The sequence below is a fragment of the Catharus ustulatus genome, chromosome 31, assembly GCF_009819885.2.
Source record: "Catharus ustulatus isolate bCatUst1 chromosome 31, bCatUst1.pri.v2, whole genome shotgun sequence".
NCBI lineage: Eukaryota > Metazoa > Chordata > Aves > Passeriformes > Turdidae > Catharus > Catharus ustulatus.
The window spans coordinates 2,919,153-2,934,282 of record NC_046251.1 but is presented as its reverse complement, the minus strand read 5'-3'; the positions used below and the strand labels follow the sequence as shown (position 1 = coordinate 2,934,282).

Sequence of the window (15,130 nt, the reverse complement as noted above, 5' to 3'; positions counted from 1 at the left end):
GAATTGTGGAGTGGGCTGGGGTAGGGGGACCCTAAAACCCGCGGCAGGGACCCCTCCCACTGCTCCAGCCCCGATGTCCAGCCTGGCCTTGGCACTGCCAGGGATCCAGGGACACCCACAGCTGCCCAGGATTCAGAGACAGGAATTCCATCCCAAAATCCCTGCCCTGTGTCACTGTGAATCCATTCCCTGTGTGCTGTCCCTCCATCCCCTGTCCCCAGTCCCTCCCCAGCTCTCTGGAGCCCCTTCAGGCCCTGGCAGGGCTCTGAGCTCTCCCTGCAGTGAGCTGAGCACCCCCAGCTCTCCCAGCCTGGCTCCAGAGGGGCTCCAGCCCTGCAGCAGCTCCGTGGCCTCCTCTGGCCTCTGTGCAGCAGCTCCTCATCCTCCTGTGCAGGAGCCAGGGCTGGAGCAGCTCTGCAGGTGGGGTCTCACCCGGGCACAGCCCCCTCCCCTCTGCCCACCTCGGGGGGCTCTGGGTGCCCTGGGTGTGACCAGGATGGACCCAACACCCTGAAATCCTTCCCAAGGGGACACCCATGTCCCCAGTCCTGGTGCTCCCAATCCCTTCCCCTCCCAGCAGGATTTTTACCCAAATCACCCCGGCCCGGGGACAGAACCTGCCCTGGGTTGTGTTAAAATTCCTGAGGTTCCCACGGTGCCACCTCTGCAGCCTGTCCAGGGCTCTTGGGATGGCAAAAACCTGATGGGACCCCAGCCTGGGACACCTGGCTGGGGACAGTGGGGTGGAACAGAGAGGTGACACTGGAATGAGGCTGGGGACACCGAAATGGGGGTGTTGGGATGGGGAGGTGACACTGGAATGAGGCTGGGGACACCGAAATGGGGGTGTTGGGATGGGGAGGTGACACTGGAATGAGGCTGGGGACACCGAAATGGGGGTGTTGGGATGGGGAGGTGACACTGGAATGAGGCTGGGGACACCGAAATGGGGGTGTTGGGATGGGGACGCTGCCCTGGGAAAGCAGGATGATGACATTGGGATGGGACATTTGGGATGGGACACCAGGACAGAGACACTGGGATGCTCAGTACCAAGATAGGACACTGGGATGGGACACTGGGGTGGGACAGAGGTGGGATGGGACAGAAAATGGGGACATTACAATGGCCTACCTGGATGGGACATGAGGGGGGGGCAGGGGGTGATGTCCCTGGAGCCCCTGGCTGTGGCTGCCAGGGGCAGGGTTGGGAGGGGACACGGTGACATCACCTTGGTGGCCCTCAGGAGTGGCCCCAGGTGTCACTCAAGGGTGTCACCTTGGAGCCTCAGACTCTGTGTTCTTGTCCCTGTGTGTCCTTGTCCCTTTGTGTCCAGCCTCATGTCCATTGTGGGCCCATGTCCCTGTCCTTGTGTGTCCTTGTCCTTCAGGTGTCCCTGTCCCTGGGTGTCCCTGTCCCTGTCCCTGGGTGTCCTTGTCCTTGGCTGTGGGTGCCAGTCCCTGCCTGTCCCTGCCTGTGTTCCTGCCATGCCCTTGTCCCCAGGGTGTCCATGCCCACATTCTGGAGTGTCCCTGTCCCTGCTGTGTCCCTGACCACCACGTGTCTGTGTCCCTGTCCCTGGTGTGTCCTTGTCCTTGTGTGTCCTTGTCCACCACGTGTCCATGTCCCTGTCCTTGTCCCTGGTGTGTCCCTGTCCCTGCTGTGCCTGTCCCTGTCATGTCTGTTCCTGTCATGTCTGTCCCTGTCATGTCCCTGTCCCTGTCCACCATGCCCATGTCTGTGTGTGCTATCTCCTTGTTCCCAGCGTGTCCCATTGTCCTGGGCTGGCCTTGTCCTTGTCCCTGGCATGTCCCTGACCCTGGCATGTCCCTTGCCAGGTCCTGTCCCATGTCCCATCAATCCCCACGTCCCTGCTGTGTCCCTGTCCTTGTCCCTGTCATGTCCCTGACCACCACGTGTCTGTGACCCTGGTGTCTGTGTCCTTGTCACTGCTGTGTCCCTGTCTCTGCTGTGTCCCTGTCCTTGTCACTGCTGTGTCCTTGTCCCTGCTGTGTCCTTGTCCCTGCCATGTCCCTGACCACCACGTGTCTGTGTCCTTGTCACTGCTGTGTCCCTGTCCCTGCTGTGTCCCAGTCCTTGTCCCTGGCATGTCCCTGACCCTAGCACGTCCTTTGTCAGGTTCTGTCCCATGTCCCATCAATCCCCACGTCCCTGGTGTGTCCCTGTCCCTGTCCCTGGTGTGTCCCTGTCCCTGTCCCTGTCCCTGTCCCTGCCGTGTCCTGCCAGAGCAGGAAGGACCCTGGAGGGTGCTGGGTGGGGGAGGGGGCTCCGGGGACATTTCTGTGAAAAATCCTCCCCTTCAACAAAGGCCACACCCACATGGAGCCACACCCATGTGGAGCCACACCCACTGATTCAATGAGTGACCACACCCACTGACCACACCCACCGACCACGCCCACTGATTCAATGAGTGACCACACCCACTGACCACACCCCAGCCCCTCCCATCCCCAAAGCCCCCCCACCCCTCTTTTTCCCCCAGTTTCGGAAGAAGAGGCGAATTTCGGGCTGGTTAAAATCTCGCCATCCATTGGGTAGAAAAGGGGGGGGGGGCAGCCCCTCCCCCAGCCCCTCCCCCACCCACCCCGGGGGTCCTGGGGGGGGAGGGGCCGAGACTTGGCACAAAAATCCTGGCGGCAGCGCGGGGGGAGGGGCTGGACGATAGAAAACGGAGTTGGGGACAACAGGAGAGGAGACCCAATGCCCGGGGGGACCCCGCCACCACCCCACCCCCAAAGTACAAAAGAGCTAAAAACACCGCGGGGGGGGGGGCGGGGGTGGCTCCGGGGACCCCGTGGTGGCCCTGGGTGGTGGCACTGGGTGGTGGCCCATGGCAGTGGCCCTGGGGGTGGCCCTGGGGGTGGTCCCGGGGGTGTCCCGTGCTGGTGGCTCTCAGGACACCACCGGGAGCAGCCACTGGTGGTGGCACAGGGGGTGGCCCACGGAGGGGTGGCCGCGGTAGTGATGACCCTGGAGCTGGACCGTAGTGGCAGTGGCCCTGTGTCACACCAGTGTCAGCGGGGACAGCCAAGGGTGGTGGCCACCCCAGGGTGCCCCAGGGTTGGTGGCCCTGGGGGTGTCCCACATGTGGCCACACGTGGCCCACGGAGCAGCCACGGCTGTGGTGGCTCTGGGGACACCGTGGGGTGGCAGCAGTGACCCTCGAGGTGAGTGATGTCCATGGGGTGTCCGTGCTCGGTGACCCCGCGGGTGCTGTCCCTGCGTCACCTCCGTGTCACAGCGGGTGGCACCACCCCCGTGTCACCCCAGCGCCACCCGCCGCTGGCCGCTGGGCACGCTTAGTCGCCAGCCATGCACTTGAAGCGGTTCTTGAAGAAGAAGAGGCGCTGTTTGAGGCGCAGGCTGTCGTCCCGCGCCGCCGGGTACCGGTAGCGGTTGTACTGCCGCTCCCCCTCCGAGCGCCGCCACGGCAGCGCCAGCTTGGACGCGTGATCCACAACCACGTCCTCGCACGAGCCCACGTGCAGCACCCCCAGCCCGTCAATGAAGAACTCTGGGAGGGGAGAGGGGAGCCCCAAAAGCGGGTCAGAGATGGCTTGGGGTTGTTTGGGCTGATTCTGATCCTGTGGGGCTGGAGTGGGGGGATCGGGGTAGCCTCCTTATCTCTGATCCTGAATTGTGGGGGATCCCAGCATCCCCCTTACCTCTGAACCCCTGATCCCATTATGGGGGACCCTGGTATCCCCCCCTTATCTCTGACCCTCTGAATTGTGGGGACCCTGATATCCCCCCTCATCTCTAACCCTGAATTGTGGAGATCCCGGTATCCTCCCTTATCTCTGAACCCCTGATCCCATTATGGGAGATTTCAGCATCCCCCCCTTATCTCTGAATTGTGAGGACCTGGTATCCTCCCTTATCTCTCACCCTATTATGGGAGATCCCAGCATCCCCCCTTATCTCTGACCCCATTGCAGGGATCTCGGCATTCCCCTATCTCTGACCCCATTATGGGAGACCCCCTTATCCCTGACCCTGAACTGTGGGGAATCCCGGCAATCCCTTTATTTCTGACCTCATTATGGGGGATCCCATCGTCCCCCCTTATCTCTGACCCCACTGTGGGGACCCCAGCGTCCCCTCTGCTGCCCTGGGGGTCTCCCTAAGAGAAATTCCAGTCCTGCCCCCCATGATGATTCCCAAGCCCCCCATCAGGACCCCAAGATGCTCCAAGAACCTCCCAGCCCCTCCTGACCCCTCCAGCCCCCTCGAGCCGCCCCCTCCCCCACCCTTATCCAGCCTGCTCCCCCTTGAGACCCCCGGACACTCCTCGATGCCTCCCAGCCTCCCGGGCCCCCCTGACCCCCCCTGTGCTCTCAGGGTCCCACCCTCCCCTTCCTGGACACCCCCAGGTGCTCCCACTCCTCCTCTGTGCCCTCCCTGCAGCTCTCCCAGCCCCCCACGAGCCCTGCTTGGGTCCCCCTGCCCCTTTTTCGGGACCCCACAACACCCCAGGCACCCCCAGGCACCCCCTGCTCCCTCCTTGGGACCCTCAGCCCCCCCCTCTTCCCGTGAGGCTCCCCAGACCCCCTCCAAGGACACCCCCAGACCCTTCCAGTCATTCCTTCCCTCCCCCTGCGACCCCCAGGACTCCACATCCCACTCCCCTCCCACCGGGAGCCCCCTAGACTCGACCCTTCAAGACCCCCCAGAGGGACCTGGGGACCCTAAAGACTCATCCCCCCTTCACCCCCACGATCCCCTCAGATCCCTCAACAACCTGAGAACCCCCAGGATCCCTCTCCTCCTCTGGGACCCCCTTAGATTGACCCCCCAGACCCCGGGCACCCCCAGGACCCTCCTTCTCCTCTGAGACCCCTTAAATTGAACCCCCGAGCACCCCCAGGACCCTCCCACCTCTTCCACCCCTCCCATCCCTGACCCCCAAACCCCTCAAAACCCCCAGACAGACCTGGAGACCCCCAGGACCTTCATCCCCCCCTCACCCCCGGCATCTCCTCACATCCCCCAGCCCCCCAGGACCCCTCCCCACGTGTTCCAACCCCGGCATCTCCTCAGATCCTCCAGAACCACCCCCACGCGTTCCAGCCCTGGGATCTCCTTAGATCCCCCAGCACCCCCAGGACCCCCCACCACGTGTTCCAGCCCTCCCATCCCTGACCCCCAAACCCCTCAAAACCCCCAGGCGGACCTGGAGACCCCCAGGACCTTCATCCCCCCTCACCCCCAGGATCTCCTCAGACCCCCAGGACCCCCACCACGCGTTCCAGCCCCGGGATTTCCTCACATCCCCCAGCACCGCAGAACCTTCATCCCCCCTCACCCCGGGATCTCCTCACACCCCCCAGCCCCCCAGGATCCCCCCCCCACGTGTTCTCCTCACACCCCCCAGCCCCCAGGACCCCCCCCCCGTGTTCCGCGCCCCCAGCCCCTCACCGAGATGAGCCACGCGGCGCAGGCGGGGGTCGAAGCCCACCTGGCGCACCTTGTCGGTGCGGGCCAGGAAGAAGTTGACCACGCCGTCGGTGACCACGCAGGCGGGGAAGCCGGCGAGGCGGTGGTGGAAGCCGGGCCGGGTCCGCAGGCAATCGCCCCCCGCTCCGCCGCCCCGCACGCTCAGGCGCTGCCGGTACGTGGTGGTGTAACCCGTGATCTCCCGCACCGCGCCGCCCACCTGCGGGGACAGCGGGGAGATGGGGGGGGACACCGGGACCCCCGAGCCACCCCCGGTACAGCACAGCGGGGAGATGGGGGGGGACACCGGGACCCCCGAGCCACCCCCGGTATAGCACAGCGTGGGGAGGGAAGGGGTGGGGCTGCTGGGTTGGGGCTGTGCCAGCACCTGGGCACCGGGACCCCCGGGATCCTCATCTGGGCACTGGGACCCCCTGGATACCCACCTGGGCACCAGGATCCCCTGAATCCCCGCACCCCCCGCATTGCTGGTCTGTGGTACCAGGACCCTCAGGATCTGCATCGCCCACCTGGGCACGGAGACCCCCTGGACCCTCATCTGGGCAGCGGGATCCCCTGAACCCCCACCCGGCACCGCGACCTTCTGAACCCCTACCTGGGTACTGGGACCCCCTGGATACCCACCTGGGCACCGGGATCCCCTGAACCCCCACCTGGGCACCGGGACCCTCTGGACCCCCCCAACCTGGGCACCGGGACCCCCTGGACCCCTACCTGAGTACGAGGACACCAGGACCCCCCCCATCGGGCACTGGGACCCCCTGAACCCCCACCTGGGCACCGGGACCCTCTGGACCCCCCCAACCTGGGCACCGGGACCCCCGGGACGGCCACCCGGGCAGCGGGACCCCCTGGATACCCACCTGAGCACCGGGACCCTCTGGACTCTCACCTGGGTACGGGGATTCCCTGAACCCTCACCTGGGCATCGTGACCCCCGGGACCCCGCCCAGGCACTGGGATCCCCTGAACCCCTACCTGGGTACGGGGAACCCCCGGACCCCCACCTGGGCATCGGGACGCCCACCTGGGCACTGGGACCTTCTGAACCCCCACCTGGGCACCAGGACCCCCTGAATATCCACCTGGGCTCTGGGATCCTCTGAACCCCTACCTGGGCACTGGGACCACCGGGACCACCGGGACCCTCATCTGGGCACCGGGACCCTCTGGATCCCCCCCACGTGGGCACTGGGACCCCCTGAAACACCACCTATGCACCGAGACCCCCCGGACACCTACCTGGGTACGAGGACCCCGGGACCCCACCCCGGGCACCGGGACCTTCTGAACTCCCACCCGGGCACCGGGACCCCCTGAACCCCCACACCCCCGGCAGCACCAGGACCCTCAGGACCCCGCCAGCATCGCCCCCCTGGGCACAGGAGCTGCCGCGAGGCGGGGGGGGCTACACTGAGACCAGGAATGTCCCCAGGGAATCCCGGTGTCACCCACCCGCCACCCCGGGGACACGCGGGACCCCCCAGCACCGCCCACTGCAGGGCATTCCCAGACCACGGGGACCCTCTGCCCACCCTCTGCCCACCCGTGCCAGGTCCCGCTCCGGAACACGGAGGTGCCCTGGCCATCCTCTGCCCTCCCCGTGCCCCCCACACCCCCCGGGACCCCCGCGCCCCGCACCAGGTCCAGGCTGGTTCTCTCCAGCACATCCACCAGCTTCTCCAGCCGCGTGCGGGGTGTGAAGATGAAATCATCGTCCACCCACAGCACGTATTTGGTTGTCACCTGCGACACCGCCAGGTTCCTCCCGGCGAACCAGCCCTGGGGGGGTGGGGGAGGCTCGGACACGGCACCGACACCGCGCGGGTGCCCGCGGAGCCTCCCCTGACAGACCCCGACCCCGGGGACCAACAGCTCTTCCAGGCCGTGTCCCCCTTCTCCGGGATCGCACAGCCCTGACAGACCCCCCCCCAGTGTCCCCAAATCCCTGCCAACCCCCCCTGAGCCCCCTGGGCTCCTCACGTGTCCCCTCTCTCGGGGGTCCCACTGGTCCCACAGAGTTCCCATTGTCCCCCATCCCCAGGGACCCCCACCCATTGTCCCCCATCCCCAGGGACCCCCATCCATGTTCCCCATCCCCAGGGACCCCCACCCTGCCACCCCCACCCATTGTCCCCCATCCCCAGGGACCCCCATCCATGTTCCCCATCCCCAGGGACCCCCACCCTGCCACCCCCACCCATGGTCCCCATCCCCAGAGACCCCCATCCATGTTCCCCATCCCCAGGGACCCCCACCCATGGCCCCCATCCCCAGGGACCCCCACCCTGCCAGCCCCACCCATGTTCCCCACCCCTGGGGGTCTCCACCCCTGCCAGCCCCCTCCCCAAGGGAACCACAGCCTGATCAACACCCCAACATCCCCTTCTCACACTGCCACACCTCCATGTCCCCCCATTTGGGGACCTCAGCTCCTGTCCCACATGTCCCACAGCCCCACGGCTCTGCCAGCTCCCCGTGTCCCCTGTCACAGCGCTGCCACCACCCCGTGTCCCCTGTCACAGCGCTGCCACCACCCCGTGTCCCCTGTCTGCGATGTCACAGCGCTGCCACCACCCCGTGTCCCCTGTCTGCGGTACCACAGCCCTGCCAGCTCCCCGTGTCCCCTGTCTGCGGTGTCACAGCGCTGCCACCACCCCGTGTCCCCCTCGGGAGCCTCACCTTGCCGAAGGGCATGAGGTAGTGCTCCAGGTGTGGCCCGGACAGCGGCTCGGGGCGCTGGCTGTCATCGGCCACCACGATGGTGACAGAGGGGTAGAAGCGGCGGATGCTGGCGATGAGCCCCCGCAGTTTGTCATAGCGCAGGAACGTCTTGGTGGCCACGGTCACCAGCGCCGAGATGTTGTACCCTGGGGTGGGGGAGGCACTGGGAGCACTGGGAACCTGCACTGGGAGCGCTGGGAACCTGCACTGGGAGCACTGAGCACCCATCCTTACTGGGAGCACTGGGAACCTGCACTGGGAGTGCTGGGCACCCATCCTTGCTGGGAACACTGGGAACCTGCACTGGGAGCACTGGGAATCTGCACTGGGAGCACTGGGAGTGCTGAGAGCACTGGGCACCCATCCTTACTGGGAGCACTGGGAGCACTGGGAACCTGCACTGGGAGCACTGGGAACCTGCACTGGGCACCCATCCTTACTGGGAGCACTGGGAACCTGCACTGGGAGCACTGGGAGTGTTGGGCACCCATCCTTACTGGGAGTACTGGGAACCTGCACTGGGAACACTGGGAACCTGCACTGGGAGCACTGAGCACCCATCCTTACTGGGAGTACTGGGAACCTGCACTGGGAGCACTGGGAGTGCTGGGCACCCATCCTTACTGGGAGCACTGGGAACCTGCACTGGACACTTTAATCCTGGTCACCTGAACACTGGGAACCCGCACTGGGAGCACCAGTAACCCCTGTACTGGGAGGGTTGGGCACCTGCACTGGGAGCACTGGGACACTCACTGGGAGCACTGAGCACCCACACTGCAAGGACTGGGACTCTGGCACTGGGAGCACTGGGAGCACTGGGCTCTTTGGTACTGGCAGAAGCTGCAGTGTCCAGCACTGGGAGCACTGGGATTCTGGCATTGAGAGTACTGGGATCACTGGGAGTTTGGTACTGGGAGCACTGGGAGCACCGGGATTCTGGCACTGAGGGCACTGGGAGTTTGGCATTGGGGGCACAGGTACTGAGGGCATTGGGGGCACTCAGATTCTGGCACTGGGAGCACTGGGAACCTGCACTGGGAGGACTGGGAACCTGCACTGGGAGTGTTGGGAGTGCTGGGCACCCATCCTTACTGGGAGCACTGGGAGCCTGCACTGGGAGCACTGGGAGCGCTGGGATTCTGGCACTGGGAGCACTGGGATTCTGGCACTGGGAGCACTGGGAGCACTGGGAGCACTGGGAGTTTAGCACTGGGAGCACTGGGGGCACTGGGATTCTGGCACTGAGGGCACTGGGAGCACTGGGATTCTGGCACTGAGAGTTTAGCACTGGGAGCACTGGGAGCACTGGGAGCACGGGCCGGGCTGGTTTCGGGCTGAGTGCCCGTTCTCACCCCCGTCCCCGCTGCTGTCGCTGTCGCCGTCCCCGTCGCTGTCCCCGGCGGTCCCCGGGCCGTACAGGCGCGGCGTGGGCGGGTGCCGGATGCGGATGGCGAAGGCGGCGGAGTGGCCGTCGGTGGAAAACTGCACTGCAGGGCGAGGAGGGGCTGGGGACGCGAGGGGACAACGGGGGGAGCGGGGAGGGGACAACGGGGACAGCCTGGAATTCCCGGGGGTGGGGACACGGGAACAGCGGGGACAGCGGGGACAGCACGAGTGGGGATCGGGGGGGTGCTGGGGGTCCCAGGGGTGCTGGGGGTCCCATGGGTAACGCGGTCCTGGGGGGGCACCGGGTTCCGGGAGCGCGGAGGGGGGTCGGGGGTCTCGGAATCAACACCCCCCGATCCCGGTGCCGCTCCCTCCCCCCGTACCCACCGATGTCGGCGGTGTCGGGGTGGAACTGGGTGTTGGTGTAGGTCACGAACTGCAGCTGCCGGTTCAGGTGGTCCAGGTGGGCGGCGGCCAAGGACAGGTGAGGCTGCCCCTCCCCCCGCAGCGCCACGCCCTCCACCTCGGCCGCCACCGCCAGCGTCCCCAGCGAGGCCGTCAGGTTCACCTGCGGGCGGCACGTCACGGGGGGCCCGGGGGGCACCGAGGGGACCCCCCCAAAGCGGGGAGGCTGCGCACGGGGGTGGGGGGAGCGCAGCGAGCCCGCCCCGGTCACCCCGCCCACCCCCCACCCACAAACCCACAAACCGGGCAGGTCCCATCACGCCCCTCCCGTGCCCATCGCGCCCCTCCCAGACCCCTCGCCCACCCCCCTCGAGCACGCCCCCTCCCCAGCCCCTCCCCAGCCCCACCGCCGTGCCCCGCCCTCGCCCTCACCTGGTACCTGTTCCTGGCCGGCGCCTGCAGGCTGAGCCCTGGGGGCCGCGACACGGGGGTGAGGCCCAGAGACCCCCGGAGGGACCCCCTGACCCCCCCCCCCCCCAGCCTCTCCCCCTGCCCATGGACCCCCAGCCCTTTGTCCCCCCCCCCCCCCATTAATCCTGTGCCTCCCCCAGCGCCCCACACCCCCGTGTTTCCCCCGTTCTGTGCCCTCCCCGTTGCCCCTCCCGTGCCCCCCCTGTGTGCTCCCCTCCCTGACCCGGTGCCCCCCACCCCCGTGCCCCACCCGTGCCCCCTCCCCGCGCTCCCCCCGCGCCCCCTCACCGGGCACCAGCACGGTCTGCAGCGGCCGCACCTCCACCCCCTGCGCCGGGTACTCCAGAGGGGAGTTAGCCGGGACGATGAGCAGCCGGTCAGCGGGGGTCTGCACCCTGCGGGGGGCGGGGGGGACACCGGGGGTTCAGCCGGGGGTCCCTGGGACCGGGCAGCGCGGGACACACACCGCACATCCAGCCACGAGGGTCCCAAACACCGCGGTGCCGAGCGCGGGGTCCCATCCTGCCCGGGGTGCCCCGGGGGTCCCGTCCGTGCTGATCCCCGGGGGTCTCCCAGCACTGATCCCCTGGGTCTCCCCCGCTCTGCTCCCCGGGGCTCTCCCCGCTCTGCTCCCCGGGTGTCCCCCCGCTCTGATCCCCGGGGTTCACCCCCCGCTCTGATCCCCGGGGCTCTCCCCGCTCTCACCGGTTCCGGTAGTTGCGGTACTCTCGCTCCCGCAGCCGCAGCTGCCGCGGCCGCTCCCCGGGGCTGAAGGCGCTGGCGAAGTCGAACCCTCCCGGGCCGGGCCCGAAGAGCCGCCGCCGTAGGGGCAGCGCCAGCCCCGCCTCCGCCTCCGCCTCGCACGAGCAGCCGTTCCTGGGCAGCAGCCTGTGGCGACAGGGCCGCTGTCACCGACACCGGCGGCACCATCCGCTGCACACCGCAGCTGGGCAGGGACCGGGGAACCGCGAGCGGCACCGCCCTGGCACCGCCCTGGCACCTCCTGTCACTGCGTGTCCCCAGGTGCCACCGCCCTGGCACCGCCCTGGCACCTCCTGTCACTGCGTGTCCCCAGGTGCCACCGCCCTGGCACCACCCTGGCACCTCCCGTCACTGCCTGTCCCCACTGCCCTGACACCTCCCGTCACTGCCTGTCCCCAGGTGCCACCGCCCTGGCACCACCCTGGCACCTCCCGTTACTACCTGTCCCCACGTGCCACCACCCTGGCACCTCCTGTCACCGCCTGTCCCCAGGTGCCACCGCTCTGATGCCACCCGTCACTGCCTGTCCCCACCGCCCTGGCACCGCCCTGACACCTCCCGTCACTGCGTGTCCCCAGGTGCCACCACCCTGGCACCTCCCTGACACTTCCCTGACACCACCCGTCACTGCCTGTCCCCACGTGCCACCACCCTGGCACCTCCTGTCACTGCCTGTCCCCAGGTGCCACCACTCTGGCACCGCCCTGGCACCTCCCATCACTGCCTGTCCCCAGATGCCACCTCCCTGGCACCTTCCACCACCTTGCAGGCGCCACAGCCCCTTGGCATCACCTTTGTCCCCCTGTGCCACCACCCCAGAGCCCCTCCCAAGGTGCCCCAGCCCCACCCGGGGGTGCCCTGAGTGACCCCATTCCTGGGCACCCCCGCCCTGCCGGCATTCCCAGCCCCGAACCCCACCCTCGGGTGCCCCCACCCACCCCCCACGTCCCCCGTCCTTACTCCATCACTTCCTCCTTGAGGCGGAAGGGCACGTGGGGGTAGGCGCGGGCGGGGGGCGGCAGGGGGGGCGGCAGCCGCTCGGGGGGGGGGGCGCCGCAGGTCCACGCTGGGGGGGCCCTTGGGTGCCCAGAGGTGCAGGTACAGCGCGGCCAGCGAGGCCGAGGCCACCAGCAGCAGGCACAGCGCCCGCTGCGCCCCCCGCATCCTGCCTGAGGGGACATTGTCACCACGGTGTCACCCGGTGTCACCCGGCGGGTCCCAGCACCCACAATGACACCCAGTGACACCCAGTGCCCACCCAGTGACACCCAGTGCCCACCCAGTGCCCACCCAGCGCCCCCAGTGACAGCCAGTGACCCCAGTGACACCCAGTGCCCACTGCACCTCCCAGTGACCCCCAGTGACACCCAGCATCCCCAGTGACACCCAGTGACACCCAGCGCCCCCAGTGACACCCAGTGACAGCCAGTGCCCACCCAGTGACCCCAGTGACAGCCAGTGACGCCCAGTGACACCCAGTGCCCACTGCACCTCCCAGTAACCCCCAGTGACAGCCAGTGACAGCCAGTGACAGCCAGTGACACCAGTGCCCCCAGTGACAGCCAGTGACAGCCAGTGACACCCAGTGCCCAGTGCACCTCCCAGTAACCCCCAATGACACCCAGTGACACCCAGTGATATCCAGTGCCCCCAGTGCCCACCCAGTGCCCCCAGTGCCCGGCCAGGCCAACGGCAGCTGTGCCCAGTGGCTCCCAGTGTAACCCAGTACAACCCAGTGCCCCCAGTGCCCCCAGTACAACCCAGTACAACCCAGTGCCCCCAGTACAACCCAGTACAACCCAGTGCCCCCAGTACAACCAGAGCCCCCAGTACAACCCAGAGCCCCAGTGTTCCAGTACAACCCAGAGCGCCCAGTGCCCCCAGTACAACCCAGTATATCCAGAGCCCCCAGTGCACCCAGTAAAATCCAGTGCCCCCAGTACACCCAGTACAACCAGAGCCCCCAGTACAACCCAGTACAATGTAGAGCCCCCAGCACAACCAGAGCCCCCAGTACAACCAGAGCCCCCAGTACAAACCAGTACAAACCAGAGCTCTCAGCACGAACCAGAGCTCTCAGCACCTCCTACTGCCGTCCAGCATCCCCAGTACAAACCAGTGCCCACAGCACCTCCCAGTACAAACCAGTACAAACCTCCAGTGACCACATCTCCCAGTGACGCCCAGTACAAACCAGTGCCCACAGCACCTCCCAGTGACTCCCAGTACAAACCAGTGCCGCCAGTGCAGTGCACCCCCCCTTCATCCCCGCGCTGCCTCCCAGTGTTTCCCAGCACTCCCAGTCCAACCCAGTGCCCTGATTTCCCCCCCTCCCATCCCAGTTCTGCTGTGCTCGATTGGCACCTCCTCCATCCCGCCCCCCAGTTCTCCCAGTGCTCCCAGTGCCCTCACCTCGGGGTGGGCGCAGGTCCCGGCGAGGGGGGCTCAGCCCACACTCATGGCTCTGCCCCCCACAGCACCGGCCTGGGGACACGGGGACAGTGTCGGGGGCGGGAGGGACCCGCACCCCCGGTACCCGCTGCCCCCCCGGCCCCCCCAGTCCCCCCCCAGCCGGGGGACACCCCGGGGCTCAGACAAAGGCAGGGCTCGGGGGACACTGGGGGTGTTTGGGGGCACGAGGGGGGGCAGGGAAGGGCCTTGAGATGCTGGGGGAGGCTCGGGGGGCTGGGAGCGGGGGGAGGCCCCGGGGGATGCGGAGGGAGGGGGCTGGGAGTGCCCGGCGGAGGGGGGGGCCGCGGGGATGGGGGATGCGGGGGATGCTGGGGTGGGGGGGGCGGCCCGGGGGTGCCGCGGGGTGCGGGATTCGGGGATGTCTGGGGGGAGAGGCGGTGATGTCGCATCCGCGGGGCAGTGGCAGCTGTCACCCCTTGTCGCGACACGCCGCGACAAGAGCGGCCCGGCCCTACCTGGCTCCGCTGGCGGGTCCCGGCGCTCCGCGGCCGCAAGCGGCACCGGTACCGGCACCGGAGCGGGCGGCGAGGGCGCCCCCGGCGGCCCCGGTGTGGAACGGCACCGCCGCAGCCCCGGGAGGGGCGGGGCGAGGCTGCGGGGGGAAAGGCGGAGAGGAGGGGATGCAAAAACCGGGGAGGGGCGGGCGGCGGCTGCCACCGCGGGCTCGGGGCTGCCGGCGGGGATCGGGGCTGGGACGGGCGGGGCAAGGATCAGCCCCCGCGGCGCGGCTGCCACAGGCCGCGCTTTGTGCCCACGCGTGGGGAGCACAACGGCCCCATTGAGCGGGGGGCGCTCGGTCTGAGCTCGGCACCGGGAGGGGGCGGGGGCTCGGAGCTGCCTGCGGAGCCGGGAGGGGGGTGGGGAGATTCGTGGTGTTACCGGAGTGCTGAGGGGTCCGCGGGGGGATGAGGGGTCCCGGGAGGGGGATGGAGGAGCTTTGGGCGCGGTCAGGAGGGGGTTGGCGGAGCGGAGGGGCAGTGGGGATAGGGGATAGGGCAGGCAGGATGCCGGAGGCGGCCTCGCTCGCTCGGGGTCCCACGCACGCCCCTCCCCGTGGGCCGGGGCTCCCCGAGGAGCGGGGCCCGGTGCCCCCTCCCGGCTCCGGTAATCACGTGACCCCCCCGGGATGCTCTGTGCTCTCCGCCAATCAGCGCGCGGGGATCGCCTGCATCCCGCTCGGCCAATGGGGAGCCGCCGTGCTACGTCATCGCCAGCGGCCGCGCCCCGCCTCGCCATTGGCTGCCGCCCGCGCGGGCTCCGGCCAATCACAGAGGCCCCTGCCTCGCAACACCCTCGCCCCCGCGGCCTCACAACCGTAGGCGTCATCGCCTCCCGCCGACCAATCAGCGCCGCGTTCCTCGTTGACAGGCAGGCAAACGGACCAATCGCAGCCCGAATCAGCGGGGCCGGGGCGGGCGCGGGGAGG

General features: G+C 68.1%; 1 protein-coding gene across 2 annotated transcripts; it reads right to left on the bottom strand.

The window, feature by feature from the left end:
• Positions 1-2,532: 2,532 nt before the first annotated feature.
• On the bottom strand, positions 2,533-15,089 carry B4GALNT1 (beta-1,4-N-acetyl-galactosaminyltransferase 1). Of its 2 annotated transcripts, XM_033083193.1 has the most exons (11): positions 13,466-13,513; positions 12,193-12,401; positions 11,176-11,358; positions 10,759-10,865; positions 10,432-10,469; positions 9,982-10,162; positions 9,561-9,695; positions 8,164-8,351; positions 7,123-7,263; positions 5,443-5,680; positions 2,533-3,538 (listed from the first exon to the last, which is right to left on the bottom strand). In XM_033083193.1, the coding sequence occupies exons 1-11, from the start codon at positions 13,496-13,498 to the stop codon at positions 3,324-3,326; spliced, it is 1,668 nt and encodes a 555-aa protein (XP_032939084.1). In that variant the 5' UTR covers positions 13,499-13,513; the 3' UTR covers positions 2,533-3,323. The 2 variants fall into 2 exon arrangements, with proteins under 2 accessions (XP_032939084.1, XP_032939085.1); XM_033083194.1 differs by lacking the exons at positions 2,533-3,538; positions 5,443-5,680; positions 7,123-7,263; ... (3 more) ...; positions 10,432-10,469; positions 13,466-13,513 and adding exons at positions 13,645-13,716; positions 14,160-15,089 and having other exon boundaries at positions 10,765-10,865.
• Positions 15,090-15,130: the final 41 nt, after the last annotated feature.

Coding starts and splice junctions, on each gene's coding strand:
- B4GALNT1 (XM_033083193.1), bottom strand. CDS start 13,498: ATGAAGGGGGGGTGCACTGCACTGGCGGCACTG. Junction 9,696..9,981: donor CCCCGACACCGCCGACATCG/GTGGGTACGGGG, acceptor CTCGCCCTGCAG/TGCAGTTTTCCACCGACGGC. Junction 3,539..5,442: donor GCGCCGCGTGGCTCATCTCG/GTGAGGGGCTGG, acceptor CTCCCCTCCCAG/AGTTCTTCATTGACGGGCTG.